Raw genomic sequence first — 13,263 nt, forward strand, 5'->3', positions numbered from 1 at the left:
AATATTCCTGTTGTAGAGATGGAGTAACTGAGGTACCCAATGAACCTGTTTGAAGTTATGCAGTAAAGTTGTTTTAAGAGTTGTCTTAAGTCATACTATACTTGTATCCATATAGTGCATGGTATACAGAAACAACACAGGGCACCAAAATAAGTTGTACTTGTTCTCTGAACAAAACAGGGCACCTTTTTTCTATTTTTTTTATATATTTTTATTTTTGGTCTGGAGTGAGGGAATTGTATAGGGTTAGTATGTAATCTCTTCATAAATTTGAACTGTGTATGTTAACTTTTTTCTTTAAGGTCTGTGCAGCTGGGTTTCTAATCTGAGCTTTAAATTTAGTGTAGCTTTGCAGAATTGCAGAGGAAATGGCCAGGATTTTGAAGGTAAGTTTAAACCACACTAATTATGGGATTATTTTTTTTCCTCTCAAATACCAGATTTCTCATCTGTTGAATGGATGAGCCCTTACACATCAGCAGGGAGAGATACCACTCTACTAAGGCAAGTTACATGGTTGAAGGAGTTGAGGAGATTTGTGTACCAGGAGTCAGTGTGGTTAGCATGTCAACAAGTATATTTAAAATACATTTCTACTTGGATTATAGTTCCTTTTATTATTTATGTCTGTCCTTTACAAGGGTAAGAAGTAAAAAAGCCCCAAAAACCAACAATCCTGTATGACAGAGTCCTGATCTTGCTTTGGAGTGTAGAAGCAGCAGGGAATGAGCTAGTTAAGCAGCATCCAGAAAAGAAACCATCCAGCGCTCCTTTCAGAGCGTAACGTGGTTGTTAATGTCAGTGGATTCAGAGGACTTGGAGGAGGTCTGGGAAGAGGTCTGCTAGGCAGTGATGTGAAGATGCTAATCAATGTCCATTTGTAGGACAAGGATTGAACAAATGCACCTTGGTGTAATAAATTAAAATATGAAACTGGAGGTAGCTTTTCAGTGCTTAAATTTCAAACACTTTTATGTCTTTGAAATCAATGTATTTATTTTGTGAGTGATATATATGTGTAAACAGGCAGATGATCTATCTGCACTTGATGTTTGAAGTTAATTGCTTTTTTGAATCATGAACTGACAGTTTTGTTTTGAAGCTTTTTGGAATCAATGGAATATTACTACCATACAGATGGAATAACTCCACATTCTTTAGCATTCTATAAGTAACTGTTAGCTTGAATAATGATTATTGTGGCTATATGTAACGTGTGTTGAGTATCACAGTTAATTTTTTCTTACTGGTAGGAACATTTGGTATATTTGAAAATCTCGACTATGTAGAGCTTTTAAAAGAATGGACTTAGGCCCTCTGCTGATCATTCTGAGAATAGGAAAGAGGAAAAACTGCCCTGCAATATTAAAACACTGGAAAAATGGGTCTTTTTTGAAAAGGGAAGATAAATGTAGGGAGAGAGCAGAACTAAAAACTGTTCTATTTAAACAGGGCCATTCCCTGGCATTATTTTCAGAAAGATCTAAAAAAAAGCAACCCCACCACCCCACCCCTGAAAAAAACCCCACAAAATCTGAAATAACAGTTGCAGTAAAGACAAGTTATCCTCTTTTGAGATAATATAAAGTAAAATCCATTAAAAGATCAAATTTGCAAAAATTACCTATCCCAATGCCTTTTTCCCCTTTATGTTTTAAACATACATATTTTTAAAACCTAGTGCATTCTGTATTCAGGCTAGAACCATAACAAAGTTAAACTAAGGGCAATTTCCCGATAGTAGCACTTGTCAAATCTTCTCTGAAGTTTTAAGAGTCAGTTTAGGAGTATTTCATGGTCAAGTAATCGGGCATCTTGAGTACAAGTATTTAGTCAATATGCTTAATTCTGAGAAGCTGCTTGAAAGTGTCAAGTCTCTGAGCACTATGTAGCATCACTTTCTCCCTCATTTTTGAGTGTGGTTATGTCAGGGAGTGTTTTGTAATGTTTCTCCAAGTGTTTGAATATATCATGAGTTACTGAGTCTAGAGCTGGTTTTCTGGAATTGATCAGTATCATTATATCACCTTGTACACCATTGATTTGTGTGTATTGACTTTTTAGTTTGGACAGTGCCATTACTGCACCACACGTCTGTGTGCTTGCAGCTTCTTAAACTCTAGTTAATAAATCATGTCAGCTCTTCATTAGCTAATGTGTATTTACAGTGCTTTGAAAATATGAAGTGTCAGGCAAGCATCAGAACTTTCAGAGGTGAGCCAATACAAGAACATTATGAAACACTGTGATGAGAAATCATACAGTACTGTATCAAAGTGAAACTATGGGGGGATTTTAGGAGGAAAAAAAGTATGAGTGGGCTTTATGCTACTTTACTCCTAGCACAAATATTTTCAAAAGAAAAAAATATTTTTTTTTAAACAACTCACTTGAAATGTGTATCTGCATTAGCAGACTACTAGTGCAACAATTACTGATGCATCAGCTTCCTTCCAGAGTTCTGTCCTTGTAGCCTCCTCGTAGCTCCCTTCATCTTGCCTTGTCTTGTTCCTCCGAACAATTTGACCTCATCTAAACCAGGTTTGGGAACAGTCCCTAGCATATGCTGTCCCCAAAACTGAGCTACCCTAAAGTCTGGGGAAGTCGTTTTTGGCCTGGTGCACAAGCAGGTTGGTGAGAGTTAGACAACTAGACGAGCTAGACAGCCTTGGCCAGTGGCTTGACACTTTGCCAGGCTGCATATAGATGTAGGTGTAGCTGTGGAGTCACTGAGCTGCTTCAGTGTTTTCCAGATTCCTATTGCTCTTTTCTATGATGTCATGGACTGATTGTTGCAAACCAAATTTGGCAGTGCTTGTCTGATTTGTCACATGCTACAATGAGGATAAAGGTGCACAACCATAAAATTAAGTAGCAGAGAAATTCTTAAAAAACATCATTGGCTTTTAACCTAATAGCGGAGTCCTGCTGTGCCTTGGTACTCACAGATGTAAGGGAACGCAGCATGTATGTCAAAATAAAAACACATGAAAAAATGACAGGAAGAAAGTAGAAAAGTATGTATGATAATTAGGGTTGTGTTACTCAATACATTGAAAGGTATTTGAACACCAGTACACTCCAGAGGGTTGAAGAGATGCACAAGATCCCCAGGGTGAAGTTGTTTGTGAAGTGGTTTTCTTGGTAAAGAAATCAATGAAACTGAGTTTTGCAACAACTTTGTATTATTGCTGAGTGTATCAATAACAACAGAACTTGTGATTTTGAGTTCACTGCTTTTTAGCTCTCTTCCTTTTTCACTTCTTTTCTTTTCTTTTCTTGTTTTTCCTCTTAATTTTATTTCCTTAGATCTAACTGGCTAAAACCGTGCTGTGGGAGACGAGCAGCTGTGTGGCAGGTATTTTTGCTCAGTGCAAGTCTCAACAGTTTCCTGGTAGCCTGTGTAGTATTGGTGGTGATTCTTCTGACTCTGGAACTCCTAATAGATATAAAGCTTCTCCAGTGTGAGTAGGAGGATTTTTTTTTTAATTTTTTAATTTTTCAAATTTTTCTCTTCTTTTCTCCCCCCCCCCCCCTTTATATTTTTATATTTGGTGAAATAAAGGCTTAACTTGCTGGGAGGTTTTTGAAGTGGGGAGGATTGTGGGGATTTTTTTCCTACCATTTAAATGATTGCTAGTCTAGGTAAGAAATGTGTTTTTGTGGAACCCTGGTATAGTGAAGTCAGTCTCTTCCTTATTTTGCTGACCAACTTCAGTATAGGACAAATTTTCAGAGGATACAAGCGGAGTGTACATGCAGAGATCTGCACATACTGCTGTTAGTACTTGAAAAGGTCTGTCCTTTATGAACGCACTCTGTATACACAGAAGAAAGATAATTTGTGCGTCATTAATCTCTGATACTTTTCACATGCATGTAGATAAACAGAAGTGATGAACTTGCTAGTGTATTTGGTGCTATCTGCATGATTAATTTACTTCTATTCAGGTGGGTAGGAACTGAAGTTATGTTTTCTATCTTATGTACTGAAGTGATAAAGATTTCCTTTCTACTTTGCTAATACACTGGGAGTCAAATAATAGCTTAAATGGAGTTTTACTGTATCTGAATTCACTCTACACAGGTTCCACAATGGAAATTGTAATGCTGCTGTTTTGCTTCCCAATTAATCTTTTTTTTTCTACTGCTCTTTTCCTCCATTCCCCTCCCCTCCTTTTTTTTTGCTCTTATGATACAAAGCTGACATGAATACGAATGCCAGCTGCAATTTTCCCTATGCTAAATGTCAAAGAGCAGCCTCTAGCATCTCTGTACAATCTCAGATAGGTTGAAATGACAGTGGTGGGGTTCGGTCAGTACCATAAATGCTGAATGTATAACATGGGAGAGTCATGGTCTGGTATCTTCTATGGCAACTTTAAAGTGAGCAAACAAACTTCTTATTCTGTTGAAGTCCTTTTATTTTTGTGATTTGTCTATTAATATTAGTGGAGTTAGATTTCAGTGTAAATATTGCAATTATATTAAGATTAGTTTAAGGGACTTTAAAATTGCTGCAATTATCAATATAAACCCTATAAGATGAATAAATGACTAAGCTGTCTTTCCACACTGTTGTCCACCATTTACACCTCTGTTTACATATACTGTTCTGAGCATGGCCACTCCGTGGCAGTTATTTTTTGTAGTCTCTGGTGAGTTTCCATTTTGGATGAGGAAGCCTAGAATATGGACAAATCTTCTGCTTTCAAAAAACTTTAGGAATGCTAATTATATGGGTGTATGTCCTTAAAAATTGAATGAGGAAGAAGCTTTCAACAAACAGAAAGATGTGGCACCTTGAGAAATATTATGTAGAGAATTGTCATTTCCTGTAGATCCAGGAGTTTAAAATGGTTTCTCTTGATTTCTGTTACACAGTTTCAGGGAGTCTCCTCTGGGAGTGCCTGCTCTCTTACCATTTATTTTCTGAAGAATCTTCTAAAGAAGGCTTTATTTTAGGGGTCATTCCTCCTTTATGTGTCTAGTGCATGTTATAAAAGCTCTGCAGCTTATACCTTGTGCATGACCTATAGGTGTTTGGTCAAGCCAGATGATCTCACTGTTCAGAGGCTGCCCCTGCCTGTATGGATTTTCTCATCACCTGAGAAAGGAGCCATTCCACTCTGTGTTGCTACTTTGCATTTTAACTAATGAACCAACACATCAGCCACCTTGTCTTTAAGTTGAATACGTTCTGTTTTGTTTTAAATCAGATGAAGGCTATCTTGGTGGGACTGGTATAAGTATTGTAGTTGTGTCATATGAAAAACGTGGGTCACTTACATTAAAGTTTTAGAAAGTCATTAGGCCACAATTCTGTGGTTTTTTTTTTTTTTTTTTTTCAAAAAATGTAATTACAGTTTTAAATGATTCCTTATTCTATATGAAATCAGCCAATGCACTAGAATGTTATGGCACTTCACTGCCAATTTTTTTGATAACAAGTGCTAATCCACAATTATAGTTTGTCATTACTTATGGAGCCTCCTCCCCCCCCTTTTTTTAACTGATGTTTTCTTTGGCTGTGACATTTTGAGAGCATGATTTTCCTCTCATACTTTTAGGGCAGTCTTTGCTTGCACTGTGCACTTGTCCCATACAGCAAACTGTCAGTATCAGTGATGGAGACCATATTTGCAAATGTTGTAGGTCACAGACATGAAAAGGACAGAGATCTTTTAGTGTATTTTAGCACAAAGCATATTCATGCTGGAATTAGAAACCCCCGAAAGCAGCAGACATATAACAGATCTTTTATTACAGGTCTCTGTCCTATAGTCAGCTTTTTTAGTTCTATCTTTAAAGCTCTTCACACGCATTAATGAAATAACATCTCAGTATCTTGTGATGTTTTGCAAATGCAGAAATAGATATGTATTAAGCCACTTGCACCTCATTTAAAAAAAAAAAAGATCATGGCAGGTTCCAATCCCCACTCCTCAGAAATACAGACCATGCTGTGTCCCTTCCTTGTGTTCAGTAGTTTTGGGGGAAAGCAAGTCAGGAAACTATCTTAGTATTGCCTTTCTTCTGCAACCAACTACAGCAGGTGTGTCTGTAAAAGGCATCAGGCCTTCTGGAAAACTGTGAAGGTGAAAAGTTCTGCTCCTGGTCATTTGATTGCTAGATCGGGGCCCTGTGTGAGTACATGCATAGCTGTGCAAAGGAAGCGCACAAGGCAGTGCAGCAATGCCTCAGTAAGAGTGGGTTCAGGGCTTGCCCAAATGGCGCAGTGACAGTCTGCTCTCTGCTCCTTGCAGAAGCAGTATAGTTTGTACCTGCCAGGAAATCATCAAGAACAACATCCACCGAAAGCAAGCACTGATAGGATGAGCTTCTGTAATGGCCACTCAGGGTTTGTCAGCATTGTGGTTTAACCCCAGCTGATCACAGAGCACCACGCAGCTGCCTGCTTACTCTCCCTGACCTGGAGGGGTGGGGAGGAGAATTGGAAAGAGAATGTAAAACTTGAGGGTTGAGATAAGAACAATCTAGTAATTAAAACAATTACAAAATTTAAGAATAACAACAATAATAGTAATAGTTACAATGAAAAGGTGGGGAAAAAGATAAAATCCAAGGGAAAAGGGACAAAGGAAAACAAGTGATGCACAGCACAACTGCTGACTGATGCCCAGCCAGTCCCTTAGCAGCAACCCCCTACCCAGCCCCCCCACCCCCCAGCTAACCCTCCAAGTTTATATACCAAGCATGACATCCCATGGTATGGAATACCTCTTTGGCTGGTTCAGGTCACCTGCCCTGGCTGTGTCCCCTCCCAGTTTCCTGCGCCCCTCCAGCCCTCTCGCTGGCAAAGCCCAAGAAACCAAAAAATCCTTGACTGAGTATAAACATCACCCAGCAACAGCTAACAACATCAGTGGTTATCAACACTGGTCTTCCATCAGAGCCAAAACACAGCCCTGCACCAGCTACTAAGAAGAAAGTTAACTCCATCCCAGCCAAACCCAGGACAGTTAGGATGTATTCTTCATCCCTCCTCTCCTGGATATACATTTTGAGAGGAGATGAAAGTGAGGGAGAGGGGCAGGAGGTGTGTTGACATTGGCTGTGCTCAGCATTTTATACTGAACCAGCTTCTTCACAACTAAAAAGCATCTGGATTTGATTTGTTTCTTCCCTGTAGCAACAGACAAGCGAAATGTGAAATAAAGCAAAACTTTTGGGCTTTTAGGTTAAAAATTTGGGGGGAAAAAAGTTTACAAGTTCAACAAATGTGCAATTCTGTTCCAGATAAAAGTGGAAGCTGCCTAGCTTAGGTGCTTTCTCTCAAACTGAATCCCAATGATGTATGTGGACCACCGCAGAGCAGGGAGGAGCACCTCTTGGAGAAGAGCCTGCTCCCATTTTTGTAGCTTTTCACGGCAGTTTTGAAAAGGAGTATTTTGGAGGAGGGAAATACCCAGATTCAGTGTATGGGCTAGCGATTCAGCTGTTGTACAAAAGCTTCCTGCTTGGAAGGATTTTTCAAATTTACTGTTTTCCTGGCAATTGGATGGCGCGCCGTCCGGCAGCGCACCCAGCACTGCCACAGCTGGTGCGCCGGGCGACACCGATTTCCCCCCCCCCCGGCTGCTGTATCGCTCCGGTCCGCTAGGGGGCAGCAAGAGCCCTGCATGTCAGTCGGCAGCGGTTTGGAAACTGCCTGCAAACGGTTTCCTTTTCTTGTTCTTTATGCCACCCTTTAACGACAGTGTCTTGGGAAAGTTAAATATATTCTTTTTTGCCCAGTTGTTTCATCTTTAAGTGGCTCTTCTGCTGCACCACAGCAAACCCTCTTTCATCAAGCACCAGATGAGCCTCAGCTGTGACAGTTCCAGTGGCAGCCCATACTAACAGTTTTCTTTGTGTCCTAATGTCTTCCTACATCCCTTCCCGTTTTAAACAGTTTTAATTTTAAAATAAGATGCTTTATTTAGTGCATGCCCTGTATGTTCTTGAGACTTTAATTCTGCCAGTCTTGCACCTCTATGCACATATTGATTGCCTTAAACTTTGCTGTTACACAGTAATTCTTCAAAACTGCAAGACTGCATAGACTATTTTGATGGCTTCTGTAGGGATGGTTGACTCACAAATGCCCTGTAGTAAAGACAGAATCTTTTCTCTTCATTCCCTTATTTCAAACTTGAAAGCATGTGACCTTCAGAGCAGGAGTTACCAGCAGTTCAGATACAGGACCCTTTCAGCTTCCTGTTTTTGTCAGAAGTGAAGGGAACTTTGATCACAGAATTTCAGATGAACTTACTTGTTAAAGGAGTCCTCCAGATTTCAAGAGATTGATTTAAGAACATGAAGACAACCCATATATCATAGGGCCTCTTATGCAGTCTTGCAGCAAATTTGCCTCGGTTTATTTCATTTAACTTATAAGCAAAATAAATTGTATCGAAGGAAAGGCTGATTTAATGCCAGTGAGTGCCTGTACAAGGCTTAAGTACTCTGTAAAACCATACTTTTAATGAATGCAGGGAAGTTTTCCTGAGCATTCCTGCCAGTCAGTTCCTGAAAGGACTTTTGTTGAAAGTCATTTCACTTTGAAAGTGGAATAACTACCTCAACATTTTGCATGCGTAAAGAGTACCTATATGGGAAATTAGTATGTAGAATCCAGAGTTTCATAAACCAGTATTTTAACTTGCCCTTTACAGACTTATTTTTGTGGAGGAGTTTGCAATGAAGTGAACATAACTAACTTTAATGGTCACTGTCTTTCTGAAAAAGAGCGCTTACAAAGGAAATTATGAATTAACCATTTACTTAAACTGGAATTTTATTTTGTTTAGTGTAGCTTTTTTGAGTGTTCTCGTAGAAACTTCTTTAAACATAAACCTGTCCCTGTGACAGCCACGTTTCCTGAAACGCTGCACAAAACCAGTCACGTTTGCTGTACAGATTAGAATTGCTGGTATTTCACAAGCTCCTTAAAATTAAGGCATTAAGATTTGATATTATTAACAGTTAACAATTACATTGATTCTTTCTGTTGCTTCTCTTGCTGTGGTTTTCCTGGAGTCAAACTTGACTCTGAGGGGAATGGGGTGCTGAGCTAGTCAGAGCTGTTCATGCCATGTCCGGAAAGCTGTACAAAAGTCACCCTATTTATTTATTTAGATGATAGAAATGTATTTGGAAGCCCAGTTTGAGCACTGTTTTTTAAGTACCCATTCCAGACAATTAGCAATCTTCTGAGCTGAGTTGTCAAAGACTGAATACAAGGAACAATGTGGGGATAGTAGAGCATTCTGTCTCCTTACAGAATTCTAACTCTGGACTTTTAGGTATACTGGATTTAGTCACACATCTTGGACTAAGGCAGTGCATGGAATGAGAGCACGGAGCAGTGACAGAGCATCAAAGACCTAAAACGTGTATGTTATTGCTTACCAGCAGTCCTATCTGTAAGAGCTCCAATGAACAGCTGCTGTGGCTGCTAACATGTTGGCCTGAATTAGGGTGAGCAGCTGACAGGGCTGGAGTTTCATGTCCCTTTACATCCCATCCTTTTTCTGGTACTTCCATTACAAAATGTAAGAAAGGAAGTTTTACCCGTATCTAAGTTGTAGCAGTACTAATTATATTAAACCGAAGTTGCTTTCTGCTACTATAATGATGCTTCGTTGTATTGTGTTAATTGCAGTTTCAAGTGCATCACAGTTTGCAGGAATAATTCACTGGATCAGCCTAGTCATCCTGTCTGTTTTCTTTTCGGAGGTATGTATAATCAGTCTTTCACCACATACAGAACTGCAAAGTATTTTTATGCTGTCACTGGAATTAGTAAGAGTTTAACAGTAATTTGACTGTGAGTAAATGTAGCACAGAGTACTTTAAGGAAAAAAACCACCAAGCCAACAGTTGCCACTCCTACACAGCAAACAAAGTAACACACAAAACAGATTAGCACTCTTTGTCAGTTGCCTAGAATTGGTAAGGAAACATGGAAGATACTATCTTGCAAATTGTAATTTGAAAACTACAAAAAAATAATCATCTCCGACTCACTACAGGTGCAGGACAGGACTAGTTTCATCCATTTGTTCTCACAGAAATCTTTTTAGTGTCACTGGGTATAAGGGATAGGAATAAGATATATTATTCAGGATTAAAGATCCACAGAGCTTTTTTGCAAAAAGATGTGTTTAAGAATGAAGTTATCGCCTGTCACAGTTCATGTAGGTAGTGTAGATGTTCTAGTAGATACAGTAAGAGAATGAAACAAATGGTGAATTTCTTTGCAAAACTTTGAATGAATGCATGCATTGGAAAAGGCTGTAATCATGATATAACAAATGACCAAATTGGGATAATACGTTACAGTTTTCAGCTTTATTCCAAAAAGAAGTCATTGATATTGAGACATCTATACTACTCCTGAAAATCCCAAAATTATTTTTAAGGCTATTTTTTCAGGTCATGGTGTATTACTTGTCAGAAAAAAACACATTTTGTTAAGTTGGAAGATAGCTTGGACTTAAATATTTTTAAATATTTTTTCTAGTTTCATGGGAGAAAATATTATCATCCGAACAGATGTTAGTCTTCACTCTGTGGTAAATGTAGGTGAAGGTTAAAAAACCAACCAACCAAAACGACCCCAAACCAACCCACCAAAAACCAAGGAGCTGTGATATCTGCAAATGATTTGATAGATCACTTGTGTTGAATTCATACTCACGGTATTATATACCTGCTTTTTTCCATGGTTCTATTGATGAAATACATTTTTTTATGTATATTACTTTGTATTTCTACTCATAACATGGATTTTTCTAGCTGGTGTTGCCAGACCATCAGTGGGCACCTTCTGAGAGGATTCCTTTGTAACAGACAGGGGTCTCAAGGCTGCTTTGCATCCTAGCCTTCTGGTGCTGCAGTTGCACAAATAGATGTGATTACCACCCCCATCCTTTGACAGTGTGGGTTGTAGGATTCATGTAAACCAACTGAAAAAAAATATCTTTAAACAATTAAAAAAACTTGCAGACTCTTTCCTTTGTGAATTGCACATCCTAATTCTCAAAGACTCAAGTTTGTTAGATGGAGTCCATTCCATGTAAAAAAATACTTCCCCCTCTCCCCCAGAACCTATCTTCAGTGGGGATTAGCACTCTGGGGCTCGTGGTAATCCTGAGCTTCCCAACAGGATCAGTTTGTAACTCTGCTACTAGCAGCATGGCTGCACATGGATGCTCACCTGATCTTCATCACTTTCTGGAGCTTGTTTCACTAAAAACTTCTGTGGTCTGCAGTTCCCTTCTACTGGGGTGTAGTCTCAAGTTCTGTTTTCATTCACTTGTACCACCAACCACTCTTCTCAAACCCTGATACAGTACCTTGCTCCTGTATCCCTTCCGTAGTTCAGTTCTTATGCTGATAGTGGTTGGTTGTGGCAGTGCAGACAGATCCTCCAGGCCAGTAATCACCTGTCTCAAGGAAAAAATCAGTTGTTTCAGTTCTGCTGAGACAGAGTACCCCCTTAAGTGGATGAACTGGTTCAGAAGTGTTTTGCAGGAAAACAATAACAGGAATACTTCACAGAGCCAGAAGTGGTTGCCTGACTCATCATCCTCATTTAGGATCTGTGCTGGCTTTTCTCCTTCTCTCTGTATTAGGTATTTGGAACTACTTTTCCTTGTCTGCTTGCTGTTCTCATTTTTTATAAACCTCTTACCACTCACTTCGTTATCTGTTTCTATCTTCCAAAGTACCTTCCTTTGCCTATTCAGTTATGGTTTGAATTTATACCGAAGAAGAATGAGGCCACAAGGCAGCCACGGAAAGTGCACGGAGGAGGGTAGATTTTGGAGTATTGGTTCATTTGGCAGCTCAGTCTTTGGCTGGGTTCAAGTAACAGAGGTGGCTCCACAGAGCAACTGGATGTGCTTCAAAGACCACAGGTCTGGAAGACAATGAAGGTACCTTGCCTACTGCGATTGCTGGGGCTGGCCTTGTGCCAGGTTAATGAGCAACAGCACTTCTGGTTGCATTGAAATGCATCTCATCAAAGGAAAAACAGAGGGTTTATTTTTTTCTCATCCAAATCAAAACTTTTGATTTTCTTCAAGAGCTTATGAACTATTGCGAAAACTGCGGATCGCATGGATAATTTTTTTTTCATCCATCTTAATTTTATTTACTGTTCTTGTGCCTTCAGGGGATTTTTTGCCCTCTGATTCACAATACCATGAGTCAGCTGTCTTTGTTTGGAATTACTTGTTGAGAAGATTGTGTGTTAATAGTGAGATTTTGCAGTCTGTGACTATCCATGCTGGGATGATTTTCCAGAGATGAGTAGGCTTAATTTGTTTGCTTGGATATAACAGGCAACTGCTGAGGATTGATTAGTCCTTCAGTCAGTGCCTTTTTCCTGCAAGCAAGGATTCAAGGTTTCTGGTGTTCAGAAAGGGTTGTTTCCATAGCAAGTATCATGTCCTAAGCTTGGATGTTTGTTTATTCTGTAGTTTGCTTCCCATTAGTTGTAAATGTAGACACACAATTCTTTAGAAAGGCCTCAACTCAGAATTAGAGAGCAAATAATACAAAGTTGTGAAAGACTACTTAAAAACCAGGAAACTTTCAGCACAAAATCTGAATGTTTTAGAAAAATATGACTGATTAAAAGCTGCTGCTAGAAAGGTAATCGCAAATAATTACAATCCTATCATGTTGGAGTTAAACAAGCACTGGCTTTCTGCTTGGTTAAAATGGAGGGGACAAACATGCCAGCAGCTGGCAAATGTTAACAGAACAGCTGCCAACAAAATTAAGTAGCTACTGTCACAACATCTTTCTGCTCTTTCTATGCTTGTGTTATAGCCACAAGCCTTAAAGGAATTTATTGCACTCTGTTAATTTTATATTCTCTGTCACTGTCTGTGACTTTCCAATGTTAAAATGTTCCTTATTCAAGTGAAGTGCACATCAGTTTTTTGCTTTTTTTCAAACAATTAGAACAGGATTTACTAGTGGTGTTGATTGTGTATGTTTGTCTCTGTTTACATACATCACTATGATTTGTCTGTGCACCAAATGTTACCCAGATGTTAAGACAGAAGAGAAGAGAAAGACACTGGGGGGGAAACACCAGTACCAACAGCAAGGCAAGGCCGGGGTTACACCCTATCAAGAGGGCAAATTCAGCCTTGGTAATAGTTGGCTGAGAAAAGGAAGATGGGGAATGTCACAGTGTTTTGGTAAGTGGATTGGAGTTTGCTTGTATTTTAATAGTCTTAT

The 13,263-nt window shown here is 39.1% G+C and overlaps 1 protein-coding gene across 4 annotated transcripts in view; it reads left to right on the forward strand.

Annotated features, from left to right (window-relative positions):
* The window catches only part of TMEM266 (transmembrane protein 266), an 86,477-nt gene that overhangs the window by 38,502 nt on the left and 34,712 nt on the right, over positions 1-13,263 (forward strand). For 3 of the 4 annotated variants that reach the window (XM_037394212.1, XM_037394211.1, XM_037394213.1), the window contains 2 exons: positions 3,310-3,464; positions 9,668-9,741. In XM_037394212.1, the coding sequence (XP_037250109.1) occupies positions 3,310-3,464; positions 9,668-9,741 (229 nt within the window). The remainder of the gene's footprint in view (positions 1-3,309; positions 3,465-9,667; positions 9,742-13,263) is intronic. The other variant, XM_037394214.1, reaches the window with a different exon arrangement.

The sequence above is a fragment of the Falco rusticolus genome, chromosome 7 (genome assembly GCF_015220075.1).
Source record: "Falco rusticolus isolate bFalRus1 chromosome 7, bFalRus1.pri, whole genome shotgun sequence".
In the NCBI taxonomy this organism is placed as follows: domain Eukaryota; kingdom Metazoa; phylum Chordata; class Aves; order Falconiformes; family Falconidae; genus Falco; species Falco rusticolus.